The sequence below is a fragment of the Rhinoraja longicauda genome, chromosome 33 (assembly GCF_053455715.1).
Source record: "Rhinoraja longicauda isolate Sanriku21f chromosome 33, sRhiLon1.1, whole genome shotgun sequence".
NCBI classification, from domain to species: domain Eukaryota; kingdom Metazoa; phylum Chordata; class Chondrichthyes; order Rajiformes; family Arhynchobatidae; genus Rhinoraja; species Rhinoraja longicauda.
The window spans coordinates 585,598-602,053 of record NC_135985.1 but is presented as its reverse complement, the minus strand read 5'-3'; the positions used below and the strand labels follow the sequence as shown (position 1 = coordinate 602,053).

The following is a 16,456-nucleotide window of genomic DNA, read 5'->3' as shown; positions in this document are numbered from 1 at the left end:
GGCAGCATCTGTGGAGAACATGGATAGGTGACGTTTCACAGAGTGCTGGAGTAACTCAGCGGGTCAGGCAGCATCTCTGGAGAACATGGATAGGTGACGTTTCACAAAGTGTTGGAGAAACTCAGCATCTCAGGAGAACATGGACAGGTGACGTTTCGGGTCGGGACCCTTCTTCAGACTGAGGAAGTATTTCTCAGTCTGTGCAAGAGAAATTTCCCTGGAAAGCTTCTCATTTGGTGAGTGGTGTAAATCAGCATTCTGGGCGAGGGGCATTGAGAGTTTTGGGGCAGCATGTTCCATGGGTGCAGTATTCACTGTAACAAGAGTCAGAAATATGTTCCCCCGAAGGGTTAATGGTTTTATAGCTAAATTGATTGATAAACCTTTGTAAATCAAGGAGGGCCAGGTATTTAGAAGTTTTACATTAGCATTCTTATATCTTTCAAATGTTTCACAAGAGCTTATAGATATCCAATCTAAACAGCAGTTGTCATGGAATTGAATGTTAGAATATTCAGTTATCTCATTGAGAAGTAGCTCAGCCACTCCTCTCCTACTTGCACGAGTCAAGAGTGTTTTATTGCCACATGTCCCTACAATTACATTCTTATTTACAGCAGCACAATAGATATGTGGACTCATCACTCTGTAATACCCATAATAAACAACAACAAAAGTTCAGGATATATTTAAAAAACAGACAAATAAATAGACCAGCAATACAGTTACTGACGTGGCCTCACTCTGCTCCTAGAGCACACAGTAATCGTGTTGCACAGATGCGAATCTTACAAGCAAATACAAACACCGCCTAGTTCAGCAACTCAAACACCCAGGAACAAAGGAGACTACAGAGAGTGATGGACACTGCCCAGTCCATCATGGGACTGACCTCCCCACCATCGAAGGTCCATCATGGGACTGACCTCCCCACCATCGAAGGTCCATCATGGGACTGACCTCCCCACCATCGAAGGTCCATCATGGGACTGACCTCCCCACCATCGAAGGTCCATCATGGGACTGACCTCCCCACCATCGAAGGGATCTACAGGAGGCACTGCCTCAAAAAGGCAAGTAGCATCATCAGAGACCCCCACCACCCTGGCCACACTCTCACTGACCCACGCTCTCACTGACCCACACCACACTAGCCACACTCTTACTGACCCACACCACCCTGGCCACACTCTCACTGACCCACACCCCCCTGGCCACGCTCTCACTGACCCACACCCCCCTGGCCACACTCTCACTGACCCACACCCCCCTGGCCACACTCTCACTGACCCACACCCCCCTGGCCAGCTCTCACTGACCCACACTCCCCTGGCCACACTCTCACTGACCCACACCCCCCTGGCCACACTCTCACTGACCCACACCCCCCTGGCCACACTCTCACTGACCCACACCACCCTGGCCACACTCTCACTGACCCACACCACCCTGGCCACACTCTCACTGACCCACACCACCCTGGCCACACTCACTGACCCACACCACCCCGGCCACACTCTCACTGACCCACACCACCCTGGCCACACTCTCACTGACCCACACCACCCTGGCCACACTCTCACTGACCCACACCACCCTGGCCACACTCTCACTGACCCACACCACCCTGGCCACACTCTCACTGACCCACACCACACTGGCCAGCTCTCATCTCACTGACCCACACCCCCCTGGCCACACTCTCACTGACCCACACCACCCTGGCCACACTCTCACTGACCCACACCCCCCTGGCCACACTCTCACTGACCCACACCCCCCTGGCCACACTCTCACTGACCCACACCCCCCTGGCCACACTCTCACTGACCCACACCACCCTGGCCACACTCTCACTGACCCACACCACCCTGGCCACACTCCCACTGACCCACACCACCCTGGCCACACTCTCACTGACCCACACCACCCTGGCCACACTCTCACTGACCCACACCACCCTGGCCACACTCTCACTGACCCACACCACCCTGGCCACACTCTCACTGACCCACACCCACTGGCCACACTCCCACTGACCCACACCACCCTGGCCACACTCTCACTGACCCACACCACACTGGCCAGCTCTCATCTCACTGACCCACACCACCCTGGCCACACGCTCACTGACCCACACCACCCTGGCCACACTCTCACTGACCCACACCACCCTGGCCACACTCTCACTGACCCACACCCCCCTGGCCACACTCTCACTGACCCACACCACCCTGGCCACACTCTCACTGACCCACACCACCCTGGCCACACTCTCACTGACCCACACCCCCCTGGCCACACTCTCATCTCACTGCTACCATTGGGGAAGAAGGTACAGGAGCCTGAAAACCGTGTCCTCCAAGTTCAAGAATAGCTTCTTCCCAACGACCACCATGCCGGGCAAGGTCCTGTATACAACCCTTTTACCAACATGGAACTGTTTTAATCAACAGTTAAACAGGTACATAGATAGGACAGGTTTGGAGGGATATGGACCAACTGCGGGCATGTGGGACCAGTGTAGCTGGGACATGTTGGCTGGTGTGGGAAAGTTGGGCCGAAGGGCCTGTTTCTCTATGACTCTATGACATAAGAACTGTACAGTACAGGAACAGGCCCTTCGGCCCACAATGTCCATGCTGAACATGATGCCACGTTAAACTGATCAGCCTGTACTTGACCCATATCCTCCATTCCCTGCACATCCATGCGCCTAACCAGAAGCATCTTAACCACCACTATCGTATCTGCCTCCACCACCAGCACCCCTGGCAGTGCGTTCCAGGACCCCACCCCCCTCTGTGTTAAAAAACCTGCCCCACACATCACCATTAAACTTTCCCCCTCTCTCCTTTTGAGCAGCAACAATGAAGTTTCACTTCTTGCATCTATTTCATGGTGTTCCGTGACCGAGCGGAGGGAGGCTCCTGGCCCTTACCTTGCCCTGGCCCTTCATCAGGATGACGTTGGAGATGACAGAGGGGGGCGAGCTACACCCAGAGTGCAGCAAATGAGCTGAGCTCAGGGACCGAACCGCCCGGGTCATTGGCTGCAGGTAAAGAACACAACACCATCAGACATAGGAGCAGAATGAGGCCACTCGGCCCATCGTCCACTCCGCCATGCAATCATGGATGATCTATCTTTCCCACTCAGCCCCATTCTCCTGCCTTCTCCCCGTAATTGTATTAGGAAACCCCCTTTATCTCAGACCAGTCTCACCCCGGTCACTCCCACTTCTCCCTCTCCCATCAGGCAAGAGGTACAGAAGTGTGAAAACACACACCTCCAGATTCAGGGACAGTTTTCTCCCAGCTGTTATCAGGCAACTGAACCGTCCCATCACCACGAGAGAGTGGTCCTGACCTCCCATCTACCTCATTGTAGACCTTCAAACTATCTTTAATTGGACTTTATCCTCACACTAAACATTATTATCGAGCTGTGGACGGCTCGATTGTCATTGTATATAGTCTTTTCACTGACTGGTTAGCACGTAACAAAAAGCTTTTCACTGTACCTCAGTACATGTGACAATAAACTTCACTGTACCTCAGTACATGTGACAATAAACTCAACTAAACCGCACCATTTTCTCCATAAATAGGGAAACTATCAGTGCTCTGGGGAAGTGCGTTGAGTAAACTGGGGCAGTCCTGCCACCATTCCCACCCGACTATACCCATCCCAACTATACATGACTGCCTGGGCAACAATGCTACACTTCATTTATATAGAGTCCAGGTTCATCCACGTCCAGGATGACAGTTGTACACTTGTGATGGTCACCAAGACATATGCTAAAGCTCCTTTAAAGAGCTAGAGCATCTGAGGATGGTAGACGGAAGGGCTACCGACCAGCAAACCGCACAAAAACAAGTAACCAGAATTGGTGAGAGGAGGGAGAGGCAAGGAGGTTTAGGGAGAGAGTTCCAGGATTTGGATCGTGTTCTGCTGAAGGCACATTCATCAATAGTTCAACCAAAACATTCACTGTAATACTCTCAATGGCCCATGTCAGAGTTGGCCTGGTTGCTTTGAACAAGGTCACTGGCATGACTACGCACGCCTGGATCAAGGCTGCTCTGGCCCCTAGTTCCTTTAACCCACCTTTGCTCCAAATTCTTTTGTTAACCTTATCAAACAAAAAGCTCCGTTATGAATTTTCCACTTTTCCCCTGGTGTCCGTCCTTTCTGGAGAAACATGTCCCAGATGTTTCAAAAATGTTTTCTTATTTCACTTTCAAGATTTTATACATCCTTCCTGTGGTGCAGTGCCAGGAATGAGCACAGAGTTCCAGATGGGGTCTGGACAAGCTTCTCCCTGTAGTGTGGGCTCCCAGCTAAACTGGGTGAGTAGGTCAGGGCAGTAACAGAGAGCTTCCGCCAGGCACTAACAGTTCAACACAACAAAGAACCTGGGAGAGTAGAGAAAGCGTAGAACAAAAACCAAAAGGAACATTTAAAAAGCAAAGAAAAGCATTGACAAATACAATTAAAAATTGCAAGTTCCTTTCACATGAGCAAGATCGGAGGAAAGAGAAGAGGGATTAACATGATGACCAGTCTGGAGGCAGGAGATGGGGATAGAGTTCTTAATGTACAAACAAGGAACTGCAGATGCCAGTTTATACCGAAGATAGACTCAAAGTGCTGGAGTACCTCAGTGGGTCAGACAGCATCTCTAGAGAAAAAGCATAGGTGACGTTTGGGTTGGGCAGTTTTCCTTGATTAGCTGAGGCCGAGTATATAAAAGCAGGGAAGTTTTGCTGGAACCGTACACCAATATCATCACAGCTGAAGCCAGGTGTACAGTTCTGGCCGCCAGGTTGGAACAAAGATGGGTTTACTGGGGACACAGAGGCCATTTATATGGATTTCATCAGAACTAAAAAATTGGAGTTATTTGTGAAGGTTGGGTGGACTGGGTTACTTTCTATAAAACATGGTTTAAGGGAGATTAAACTGTGGTGGATGTTGAGGGGTTTAGAACATGGAACATAGAATAGGCCCTTCGGCCCACAATGTTTATGCCCAACATGACGGCGAGTTAAACAGATCTCATCTGCCTGTACATGATCCATACATGTTCTATTCCCTGCACATCCATGTGCCTGTCTAAAAACCTCACACACCACGACTGTATCTCTCTCCACCACCACCCTCAGGCACTCAGCAACCTGTGTTAAACATCTGCCCCACACATCTACATTAAACCTCCCCCCTCTCACCTCATAGCGATGCCCTCTAGTGTTGGACATCTCCACCCTGGGACAAAAGGTTCTGACTGTCTACCCTGTCTATGCCTCTCATCATTTTATGCACTTCTATCAAGAATCCCCTCAACCTCCGACATTGCAGAGGAGACAACCCAAGTCTGCCCAACCTCTCCCTGTAGCTGGAACCATCTAATCCAAGCAGCGTTCTGGTAAACCTCCTCTCCAACCTCTCCAAAGCCTCCTCAACTTTCCTGTAATGGGGCGGCCAGAATAGTTTTAAGATAGAAACAAACTCCTTCAATTAGTAAAGGGTTCAGAAATCAGATCTGGGTGGAGATTAGTAATAACTGCTGGAAGGAAAGGAAAGAGATGTGAATTGTTTTCACCTGGAGCGGGCTGGGATCTAGACATCCAGGTCAGACCACCCAGGTGGGGCAGCACCGTCCAGGTGGGGCAGCACCGCCCAGGTGGGGCAGCACCGCCCAGGTGGGCCGGAATCGCCCAGGTGGGGCAGCACCGCCCAGGTGGGGCAGCACTGCCCAGGTGGGGCAGCACCGTCCAGGTGGAGCAGCACCGCCCAGGTGGGGCAGCACCGTCCAGGTGGGGCAGCACCATGCAGGTGGTGCAGCACCGCCCAGGTGGGCCGGAATTGCCCAGGTGGGGCAGCACCGCCCAGGTGGGGCAGCACCGCCCAGGTGGGGCAGCACCGCCCAGGTGGGGCAGCACCGTCCAGGTGGGGCAGCACCACGCAGGTGGGGCAGCACCGCCCAGGTGGGGCAGCACAGCCCAGGTGGGGCCAAACCACACAGGTGAGGTAGCACCATCCAGGCTGAAGCCCTGATCACAATGAAATTATTAATGGCCATGGAATTGAGGGGCTGTGGTCGCAGGCTATGGAACCAGCACTGGAGGGCAGTGTCAGCTTGGACAGCTCGCTCTCAATTAGCACAGATGTAATGGGCCGAGTGGCCTCCTGCCCTTTTATTGTCTGAGATCCTGCTCTCTGATTCCTTCATTTTCCAGCCTCCCCACAGCTGCATCGTATCACCCCATTGGTGTCGTTGGTGGGGATGGAGGGTGGAGACCACGGGGAGGCAGGTAGGAAGAGTTGCGTTTGGCATCATGGTCAACGCAAACATTATGCTTGACGGGCCTGTTCAATACTCTTCTGTTTCCTTCTCCAAAGTACATGAAGTACAAACAGATTCTTGACCAGTACAGGTGTTGGCTTGACCAGTACAGGTGTCAGCTTGACCAGTACAGGTGTCAGCTTGACCAGTACAGGTGTCAGCTTGACCAGTACAGGTGTCGGGTTGACCAGTACAGGTGTCGTGTTGACCAGTACGGGTGTCAGCTTGACCAGTACAGGTGTCAGCTTGACCAGTACAGGTGTCAGCTTGACCAGTACAGGTGTCAGCTTGACCAGTACAGGTGTCGTATTGACCAGTACAGGTGTCAGGCTGACCAGTACAGGTGTCGGGTTGACAGGTGTCAGGTGTTGGGTTGACCAGTACAGGTGTCGTGTTGACCAGTACAGGTGTCAGGCTGACCAGTACAGGTGTCGTGTTGACCAGTACAGGTGTCGGGTTGACAGGTGTCAGCTTGACCAGTACAGGTGTCGGGAGTTATGGGGAGAAGGCAGGAGAATGAGGTTGAGAGGGATAGATAGATCAGCCATGATTGAATGGCGTAGACTCGATGGGCCGAATGGCCTAATTCTGCTCCTAGAACTTGTGAATTTATGTACATTTTTAACCCCAATTAGGACTTTATTCCATGGTTGAGGGGTGATCTTATAGAGGTGTACAAAATCATGAGGAATAGATCGGGCAAATACACAGAGTCTCTTGCCCAGAGTAGAGGAATCGAGAACCAGAGGACATACGTTTAAGGTGAGGGGGGAAAGATTTAATAGGACAACCCAAATCAACGCGTTTAAAGTGTGCCAATGGAATGCAGCAAGTTGCCATAAACTAGGGGAATGATCCAGTCACCTGCTGCTGGGCCTCTGTTAGGGCACATGAACTCCAACACAAAGCTCGGGGAGGTATTTGTGCCTCCTGGGAGGTCATACAAGATCTCCTCTTGGCATTCCATCAGGAGAGTGGCAGCCCTGACAGTGAAAGGTTCCTTCAGTATTACCCGTGGCCAGAGAAGATGCAAAGATCTCTGCCAAGGCTTCTGTAACCTCCTCCCTTTCCTGGAGCTCAGGACTGGAGTACGGCATGAATCCAAAGCCTTTGGGCTCACGAGTGCTAGAAACTGAATCAGGTCTGGCATCTATTAAATAATTTGGACCTTGTGCCAAACTAAGTGGAGAATGTGAATACGGAACAACATTACAGTGGCACCGGCTGCCTTACGCACACACAACCTGTGGGTGAAGGAACATTACAGTGGCACCGGCTGCCTTACGCACACACAACCTGTGGGTGAAGAGTAACGCAGGGTCTATGTGCCACATTACCGGTGAAGATCTTACTTGGACACGGTCAGGAGCTTCCAGCTGTTGTGAGAGAGACTTCCTGTGGTCACAGAGTGAGTGTGAGGGAGGATGGCAACACACAACTTGTTTCGTGGCAGCCAGTGAATCAACATCTTTGTCCAACCAGTAGGAATTCACTCCTGCCAAAAATACAAGTTGCAATTCATTAGAAAACAGAGAAAGATCTAATATTAGGAACAGGTGGGACCCACAGACACAAGAGTGAGCAAGAAGAGCTGGAGTTCTGGGCCACTGCGTCGAACCTTTCCCAACTAACAATTCAAAGATACTCTGCATCATCGTCTGCATCTCTCGTTTCCCTTTCCTGTAACTCTCCGTCTGAAGAAAGGGTCTCAACCCGAAACGTCACCCATCCCTTCTCTTCAGAGATGCTGCCTGTCCTGCTGAGTTACTCCAGCATTTTGTGTCTATCTTTGGTTTAAACCAGCATCTGCAGTTCCTTCTTACACAATTCAAAGATTCTATTCACTTCTGGCAGTCCTGAATGAACCTTGAGTTGTGTTATGTGTACATGTCGCAGTGGAAAGTAGAAACAGTGTGGATGTCCACTGGGACAGTGGTGAAACAGTGTGGATGTCCACTGGGACAGTGGTGAAACAGTGTGGATGTCCACTGGGACAGTGGTGAAACAGTGTAGGTGTCCACTGGGACAGTGGTGAAACAGTGTGGATGTCCACTGGGACAGTGGTGAAACAGTGTAGGTGTCCACTGGGACAGTGGTGAAACAGTGTGGATGTCCACTGGGACAGTGGTGAAACAGTGTGGATGTCCACTGGGACAGTGGTGAAACAGTGTGGATGTCCACTGGGACAGTGGTGAAACAGTGTGGATGTCCACTGGGACAGTGGTGAAACAGTGTGGATGTCCACTGGGACAGTGGTGAAACAGTGTAGGTGTCCACTGGGATAGCGGTGAAACAGTGTAGGTGTCCACTGGGACCACAGTGAAACAGTGCGGATGTCCACTGTGACTCAGCGGTGTAAAATAGGATATTGGCAAGTCAGAAGCAGTCTGCTTTACATCATTCATGGCCACTTTCATTCCTCAGGCCTTGACTTCATAAGTAACTAAGCCGGCCTCAAATAGAGTTGTGGGCACTTCAGGAAAAACTCAATGGCCTCTTTCCAAAGTGCACAGAGGAACTTTATTTGGACAAAGAGTGCTGGAGTAACTCAGCGGGTCAGGCAGCATCTGTGGAGAACATGGATAGGTGACGTTTCACAGAGTGCTGGAGTAACTCAGCGGGTCAGGCAGCATCTGTGGAGAACATGGATAGGTGACGTTTCACAGAGTGCTGGAGTAACTCAGCAGGACAGGCTGCATCGGTGGATGCAGAGGAAGGTCCACATTTCAGGTCGAGATTCTGCATCAGGTCAATTATTTTAAGTAATGTGTTTTTTGCTCTTTATTAGAATATTACCTTGGATGAAGGATTTCAGTTCTAATAGTTTAGTTTAGTGATACAGCACGGAAACAGGCCCAAGCCGACCAGCGATCCCCGCACACTAACACTATCTTACACACACTAGGGATGATTTACCAAGCCAATTAACCTACAAACCTGTACTTCTTTGGTGTATGGGAGGAAACCGGAGCACCCGGAGAAAACCCACGCGGTCACAGGGAGAACGTACAAACTCCGTATAGACAGCGCATGTAGTCAGGATCGAACCCAGGACCCTGGCGCTGTGAGGCAGCAACTCTACCGCTGCACCACCATGGTCAATCATTTGGTCATCACCTCAGCTTGTTGTCTTAGTGAGAGAGAATTCAGATCAATGTTATCAGAACATTAATAACATTTAATTTTTCGTGCAGCTAAATAGGCCAGATAAATATTTTCCAGTCAGAGCTTCAGGAGAGGAAGCTGGAGAATAATTATTCCCTTTGACAACCTGTTGACCATCTGGAGACGATAAACGTAAAATCATCAGCGAAAATCGAGAGGCCGATGGGAAGACTTTTCACGCAGGGTGTGTGATGTGTGAAGTTTGAATAATAAATCATTTAAAAAGGATCTGAAGTTTACAGGTTTTTTGGACATCAAATGGATATAAACACGAGAGCCAGCACAGATAAAGGGCCGAATGGTCTCTTTAATAGCAAGTTCCTGTGATTCGAAAATTCTATGACTTCAATGACTATAAAAACCAGGAGTGGTGCAAATGGGTGTTGGCTTCTTGTGGTAGATTTTACACTGTGGCATGGGACAGTACAGCACGGAAACAGGCCCTTTGGCCCACAAGTCCACACCGACCAGCGATCCCCACACACCAACACTATCCTACACTCCGGACAATTTACATTTATACCAAACCAATGAACCTACAAACCTGTATGTCTGGAGTATGGGCGAAAACCCAGGGAGAAAACCCACGCGGGCCACAAGCTTAGCTGATGACCAATTGATTGAATCAATTTACAGTGTCTTCTCTATTCTGAGGGGTTGCATTGCCTCCCAGACACGTCTTTCTTTCACTGCTGGCGGTTATTTACCTGTCGAGTTGCAGCGAGACCTTTGGCACGGAAACTCAGTCTGAGCGTCAGCTGATTTAACTAACGTTTCTTTAACTAACTCCACCTCAGTTGTTCCATTGGTTGCACATTCCTGCAGAAAATCAGAAGCAAAACATGAAGACAGCAGTGATAGGCAATGGGGATTGTAACGGAAACTTCATTGCACCTGCCATATAAATACTGTCAGACAAGAGGTGAGCATTGGACTGCCCAAAGCCCCTCAATACAGACCACCCACATCACAGGTCAGGAGTATGGAGAGTCATAGAGTCAGAGAGTTAGAGTCAGAGAGTGATACAGCACGGAAACAGGCCCCTCGGCCCAACTTGCCCACACCGGCCAACATGTCCCAGCTACACGAGTCCGACCTGCCAGTGTTTGGTCCATATCCCTCCAAACCTGTCCTATCCATGTTGGAGTCAGAACAGAAACATGCTCTTCGGCCCAACATGCCCATGGCAACACAGATGCCCCATGAACACCAGGCCCATCTGCCCACCAACACCAGGCCCACCAACACCAGGCCCACCTGCCCACCTTTGGCCCAGATCCCTCAAAACCTTTCCTTTCCATGTACTTGTCCAAATGTCTTTTAAATGTTGTTCTAGTTCCCACCTCACCTCCCTCCTCCACAGCTTGTTCCGTTATTCTCCACATGTCAGCATCAACACAGCTCCCACAACAAAGGCACCAAAGTGTTCAGGACACGGCCTGCCCCTGGCTTGGCACGCTCAGGACACGGCCTGCCCCTGGCTTGGCACGCTCAGGACACGGCCTGCCCCTGGCTTGGCACGCTCAGGACACGGCCTGCCCCTGGCTTGGCACGCTCAGGACACGGCCTGCCCCTGGCTTGGCACGCTCAGGACACGGCCTGCCCCTGGCTTGGCACGCTCAGGACACGGCCTGCCCCTGGCTTGGCACGCTCAGGACACGGCCTGCCCCTGGCTTGGCACGCTCAGGACACGGCCTGCCCCTGGCTTGGCACGCTCAGGACACGGCCTGCCCCTGGCTTGGCACGCTCAGGACACGGCCTGCCCCTGGCTTGGCACGCTCAGGACACGGCCTGCCCCTGGCTTGGCACGCTCAGGACACGGCCTGCCCCTGGCTTGGCACGCTCAGGACACGGCCTGCCCCTGGCTTGGCACGCTCAGGACACGGCCTGCCCCTGGCTTGGCACGCTCAGGACACGGCCTGCCCCTGGCTTGGCACGCTCAGGACACGGCCTGCCCCTGGCTTGGCACGCTCAGGACACGGCCTGCCCCTGGCTTGGCACGCTCAGGACACGGCCTGCCCCTGGCTTGGCACGCTCAGGACACGGCCTGCCCCTGGCTTGGCACGCTCAGGACACGGCCTGCCCCTGGCTTGGCACGCTCAGGACACGGCCTGCCCCTGGCTTGGCACGCTCAGGACACGGCCTGCCCCTGGCTTGGCACGTTCAGGACACGGCCTGCCCCTGGCTTGGCACGCTCAGGACACGGCCTGCCCCTGGCTTGGCACGCTCAGGACACGGCCTGCCCCTGGCTTGGCACGCTCAGGACACGGCCTGCCCCTGGCTTGGCACGCTCAGGACACGGCCTGCCCCTGGCTTGGCACGCTCAGGACACGGCCTGCCCCTGGCTTGGCACGCTCAGGACACGGCCTGCCCCTGGCTTGGCACGCTCAGGACACGGCCTGCCCCTGGCTTGGCACGCTCAGGACACGGCCTGCCCCTGGCTTGGCACGCTCAGGACACGGCCTGCCCCTGGCTTGGCACGCTCGTCAGCAGAACATCCATGGTCTCTCTGAACTCTCCATCTATCGTGATTACAGTGTAAACCACCTACAAGCTGCAACTCACCAACCCTTCTATGAAAGCCCTTCCTGTGCCTATAATAGCTGCCAGCTAGGAATATAGAGGAAGCAGAACATGAATGTGCTGGCCAGATCATTTATATTTCCACATTTCCATAGGAGGAGTCATTTCATGTCAATGTCGACACAGAGTTCGATCCCATTCCCATGACATCCTCTATTCTCTCCACATTCCCCCTCCCCCAGTGTTCGACCACTCACCTACACACCAGGATTCATTCCCACCCTGCGCTTTGGGAAGTGTGGGGAAACCGGAGCACAACTGGGATGGATCTGCTGGGCTCCCACATCTTCTGTTGTGTGGGGACAGTTTGTGACAATCCCTGACTGGTAGACACAAAATGCTGGAGTAACTCAGCCCGACAGGCAGCATCTCTGGGGAGAAGGAATGGGTGAAGTTTTGGGTCGAGACCCTTCTTCAAACTGAATCAGTGGAGAGGGAGATACAGAGATAAGGATGTGTAAGGTGTGAAAAGGAGGCAAAGGGAATGAAGCTCAAGGAAGATGTAGAATAGATCGTTGTTAGCTCAGAGAAGGTGACAACAAAGCAAATAGAGATAACATGTAAAGGACAGTCAGACTAGTCGGAGAACTGGGAAGGGGGAGGGATAGAGAGAGAGGGAAGGCAAGGGTTACTTGAAGTTATGGAAGTCAATGTTCATACTGCTGGGGTGTGAGCTGCCCAAGCAAAATATCAGGTGCTGTTCCTCCAATTTGCGCTGGGCCTCACTCTGACAATGGAGGAGGCCCAGGACAGAAAGGTCAGTGTGGGAATGGGAGGGGGAGTTAAAGTGTTTGGCAACCAGGTGGTCAGGTAGGTTTAGGCAGACTGAGCGGAGGTGTTCAGTTTTAGCGGCCTGGTTTAACTGCCCTGTGCCCTTGGCTGGCTGGTGTTGTCATGTAAATGTATCGCCAGATGGCCAGGTTTCCTATGGCCATGCCATGGAGATGATCTGTGCACTCCATCACACACACCACCACGGCTGGTAAAGCAGTCACCAGGGCAGTAAGTGAGGGTTAGGCAGAGGGTGAGGCACTAAGGCAGAGAGAGGCAAGGACTGGGAAACTGACCCATGATCAACGCCAATGTTTAATTCACCAACTTCACATAAATCTAACAACTATTTAGACAAATGCAAGTCAGGCACACTGATGTTTATTACTCACGGCAATAACTGTGTCTGTTTTTTATTTTAAACTAAAAAGGACCTATACAGATGATGGAATTTAATTTAGATTGGAGTTAACTGACCCATGGCTTATTAATAAACAAAGTTAACTCCAACGTCACTTTACAAAGTTGATACCTGGAACGCACAACAGAGAACAGTACAGCACTAGAACAGGCCCTTCGGCCCACACTGTCTGTGCTGAACATGATGCTGTTAAACTGATCTCCTCACAGGTCCATATTCCTCCATTCCCTGCATCTCCACGCGCCCGTTGAAAAGCCTCTTAAACGCCATCAGAAGGGCTCTTCCCTGACTGAACTTTCATTGGAACAAGCTGAGATACCGGTACACTCAGTTAGGGTGGTACTGAGACTAACTGTACCAGAGACTACTGAGATACCGGTACACTCAGTTAAAGGATTGGTGGATTTTCTCAACTTAACAGCTTGAAGTCAATTTCAGAAAGAGCACGAGTTATCTGATGAATCCAATGTAATGTGAGAACACACAAGGCTTTATATTGGACACTCGACACCACTTTGGCACTGTAATGTGAGTGAACTGTAAAATGAGATCGGCAGCCACTGCAGGAGTCTGTCTGCAGTTTCATGAGGGTTGAATCAATGAGTCCCAGTGCAGCGAGCTTTGCTTCTTTCACCCTGAGCATTGGCAGTGTGCAGTGTTCACAAATATTAAACGTGGCTGCCCGGCTGTATATGTAAGTAAAGGCAACATCCTAGTCCATTGGCTTGTTCATTATTGCAGAACAAGTGGCTTTTAATGATGGATAAAGGGATTCCACATGACATTCAGAGTTACTTAATGACATTGGAAAACAATTGAACAGAAAACAACTGGAGACAGAGGTGATGATACAGCTTCTGCCTCATGCCCCCAGCTACCTGCGTTCCATCCTGACCTCTGGTGCTGTCTGTGTGGAGTTTGCACGTTCTCCCTGTGACCCCGTAGGGTTTTTCCTCAGCTGCTGGAGGTTCCTCCCACATCCTAAAGTCTTTCCGCTGAAGGCTAGCACGCAACAAAAGGCTTTTCACTGTACCTCGGTACACGTGACAATAAACTAAACATGCAGACCATGGGTTAGATTGCCTCTAGTGTTAGGTGAGTGGTGGGATCAGAGGAGTGTTGATGGGAATGTGGGGAGGATAAGATAGTTAAGTGATGGTCAGCACTTCTCTGTGGCACGTCAGGAGTGTGATGGACCATTGTAGCCCCAATACTGAAGCTGAACAGAGGTAGCGGTAGATAAACTAATTAGAGGCATAGATAGAGTGGATGGGCAGAATCGTTTGCCGATGCTATCAAATACAAGACGGCATGGGTCCAAGCCGAGAGGAAGAGGTTTAAAAGAGATCTGAAAGAACATTTGGAACTTGCTGCCTGAGGAAGTAGTGGAATCAGATACAATTGCAATGCTCACGAGACACAGACAGGCAGTTAAATGGACAAGGCAAAGAACTGAGTGTGGGCTAATGAGGAAGGTGTAGATGGGGGATGGGATGAGATGGCCTGAAGGGCCTGTTTCTGTGCTACACAACTCTACAGTAGTGGACTCCATCCACTAGTCTCTTGTCTACTTGGTGCATCCAAACACACTCTTTATTAATGTCGTGAATATTCTTCAGTTTCTCAGACTTACGACATATTTTTCACAATTTTCTTAAAACTAATGGAAACTTTGCATGACTTTGAACAACAATTGTATAGCAGGGATGATGAAACAGTTCTCATTTCAACAGATTGAGGCTTTACTTGGAAAATTAGATTCCATAAAATCATTATAAAATACAATTAAAATAGACATCATAACTCTCGGAAGCAGCACAATAAAACATGCTTAACTTTGGAAAAATCGGCTTTAGAAAAGTGAGCTTGCAGAAGATTTGCCGGTAATTGGTAAATGTAGTCCACAAAGATCCTCAGAGCCTTGCCCAAGTTCTGCTCTTCCGTTTCCCTGTAGCTGTGAAAGTGAAGGGAAGCCAATTCCCATTGGACATTTGCCTACTCCAGTGTGTGTGTGTGTGTGTGTGTGTGTGTGTGTGTGTGTGTGGACTTAGCCTAGGTCTGTACACGAGGAGCGATGTGTTTGGTTTAGTTTAGAGACACAACACAGAAACAGGCAGTGTAATGTGTGCAGACCATCAATCACCTGTTCACACTCGTTCCATGTTTTCCCAGTTTCACATCCTACACACTCGGGGCAGTTTACAGAAGCCAATTAACCTACAATCCTACACGTCTTTAGAATATGGGAGGAAACCGGAACATTCGTAGAAAGCCCACGTAGTCACAGGGAGATCGTGCAAACTCCACACAGGCAGCACCCAAGGTCAGGATCAAACTCGTGTCTCTGACGGGGTGAGGCAGCAGCTCTACCCGCTGCGCCACTGTGCCGTCTTAATCGCAGAGCACAGATCCACTCCCTGCAGCTCACTGTTGTGATTAACTTGAAGCAGATGGGTTTGATTGAAAGCATGTCGTTAAATTTTATTGGTGGAGGATGTGTCAAAATCTTCCAAACAGATTACATTAGTGAAATGACCTCGCATATATCTTCAAAGATATTGTATCTGATCAATAAACCAATTAATATTGGCTGGTGTCTGATAAATAGCAGAATGGTAAACTCAACAGAGCAAGACAGTTATCAAATTCAATATGGCTCAAAAACAGACTCCCTCTGGACTTGTATTAGCAGCGAGATTCTGCTCTAAGTATTAGAATGAAACATCTCTCACCCCAAAGCTTTTCCCTTTTGCTTTTAATGGGAATTATTGCATTAGCTGCCACGCATCAGTTATGTCACCAATGTGGCCGGAATAACTTCTATCCCACCGGGCCTAATCACTTCCCCTTCCTACACACTGGCCCATGGCAACTGCATACAAAGACAGAGCAGGTCCCACATGTAGACACAGAGTGCTGGAGTAACTCAGCGGGTCAGGCAGCATCTGTGGAGAACATGGATAGGTAACGTTTCACAGAGTGCTGGAGTAACTCAGCGGGTCAGGCAGCATCTGTGGAGAACATGGATAGGTGACGTTTTGAGTCGGGACCTTTTCTCAGACTGCACCCACATGTTCTCTGACCATGCCCAGCGCTCCAACACCATCTCCTCACCCTCACTACCTGCCCCATACCATGGAGACTGGAAACACCAGAGGCAGTGA

At 50.6% G+C, this 16,456-nt stretch overlaps 1 protein-coding gene across 6 annotated transcripts in view; it reads right to left on the bottom strand.

Moving 5' to 3' along the window:
• il16 (interleukin 16) overlaps positions 1-16,456 on the bottom strand; it is a 73,252-nt gene that overhangs the window by 45,876 nt on the left and 10,920 nt on the right. For all 6 annotated transcript variants that reach the window (XM_078427068.1, XM_078427069.1, XM_078427066.1 and 3 more), the window contains exons 3-5: positions 10,225-10,336; positions 7,705-7,847; positions 2,942-3,052 (exon numbers count right to left, since the gene is read on the bottom strand). In XM_078427068.1, the coding sequence (XP_078283194.1) occupies positions 2,942-3,052; positions 7,705-7,847; positions 10,225-10,336 (366 nt within the window). The remainder of the gene's footprint in view (positions 1-2,941; positions 3,053-7,704; positions 7,848-10,224; positions 10,337-16,456) is intronic.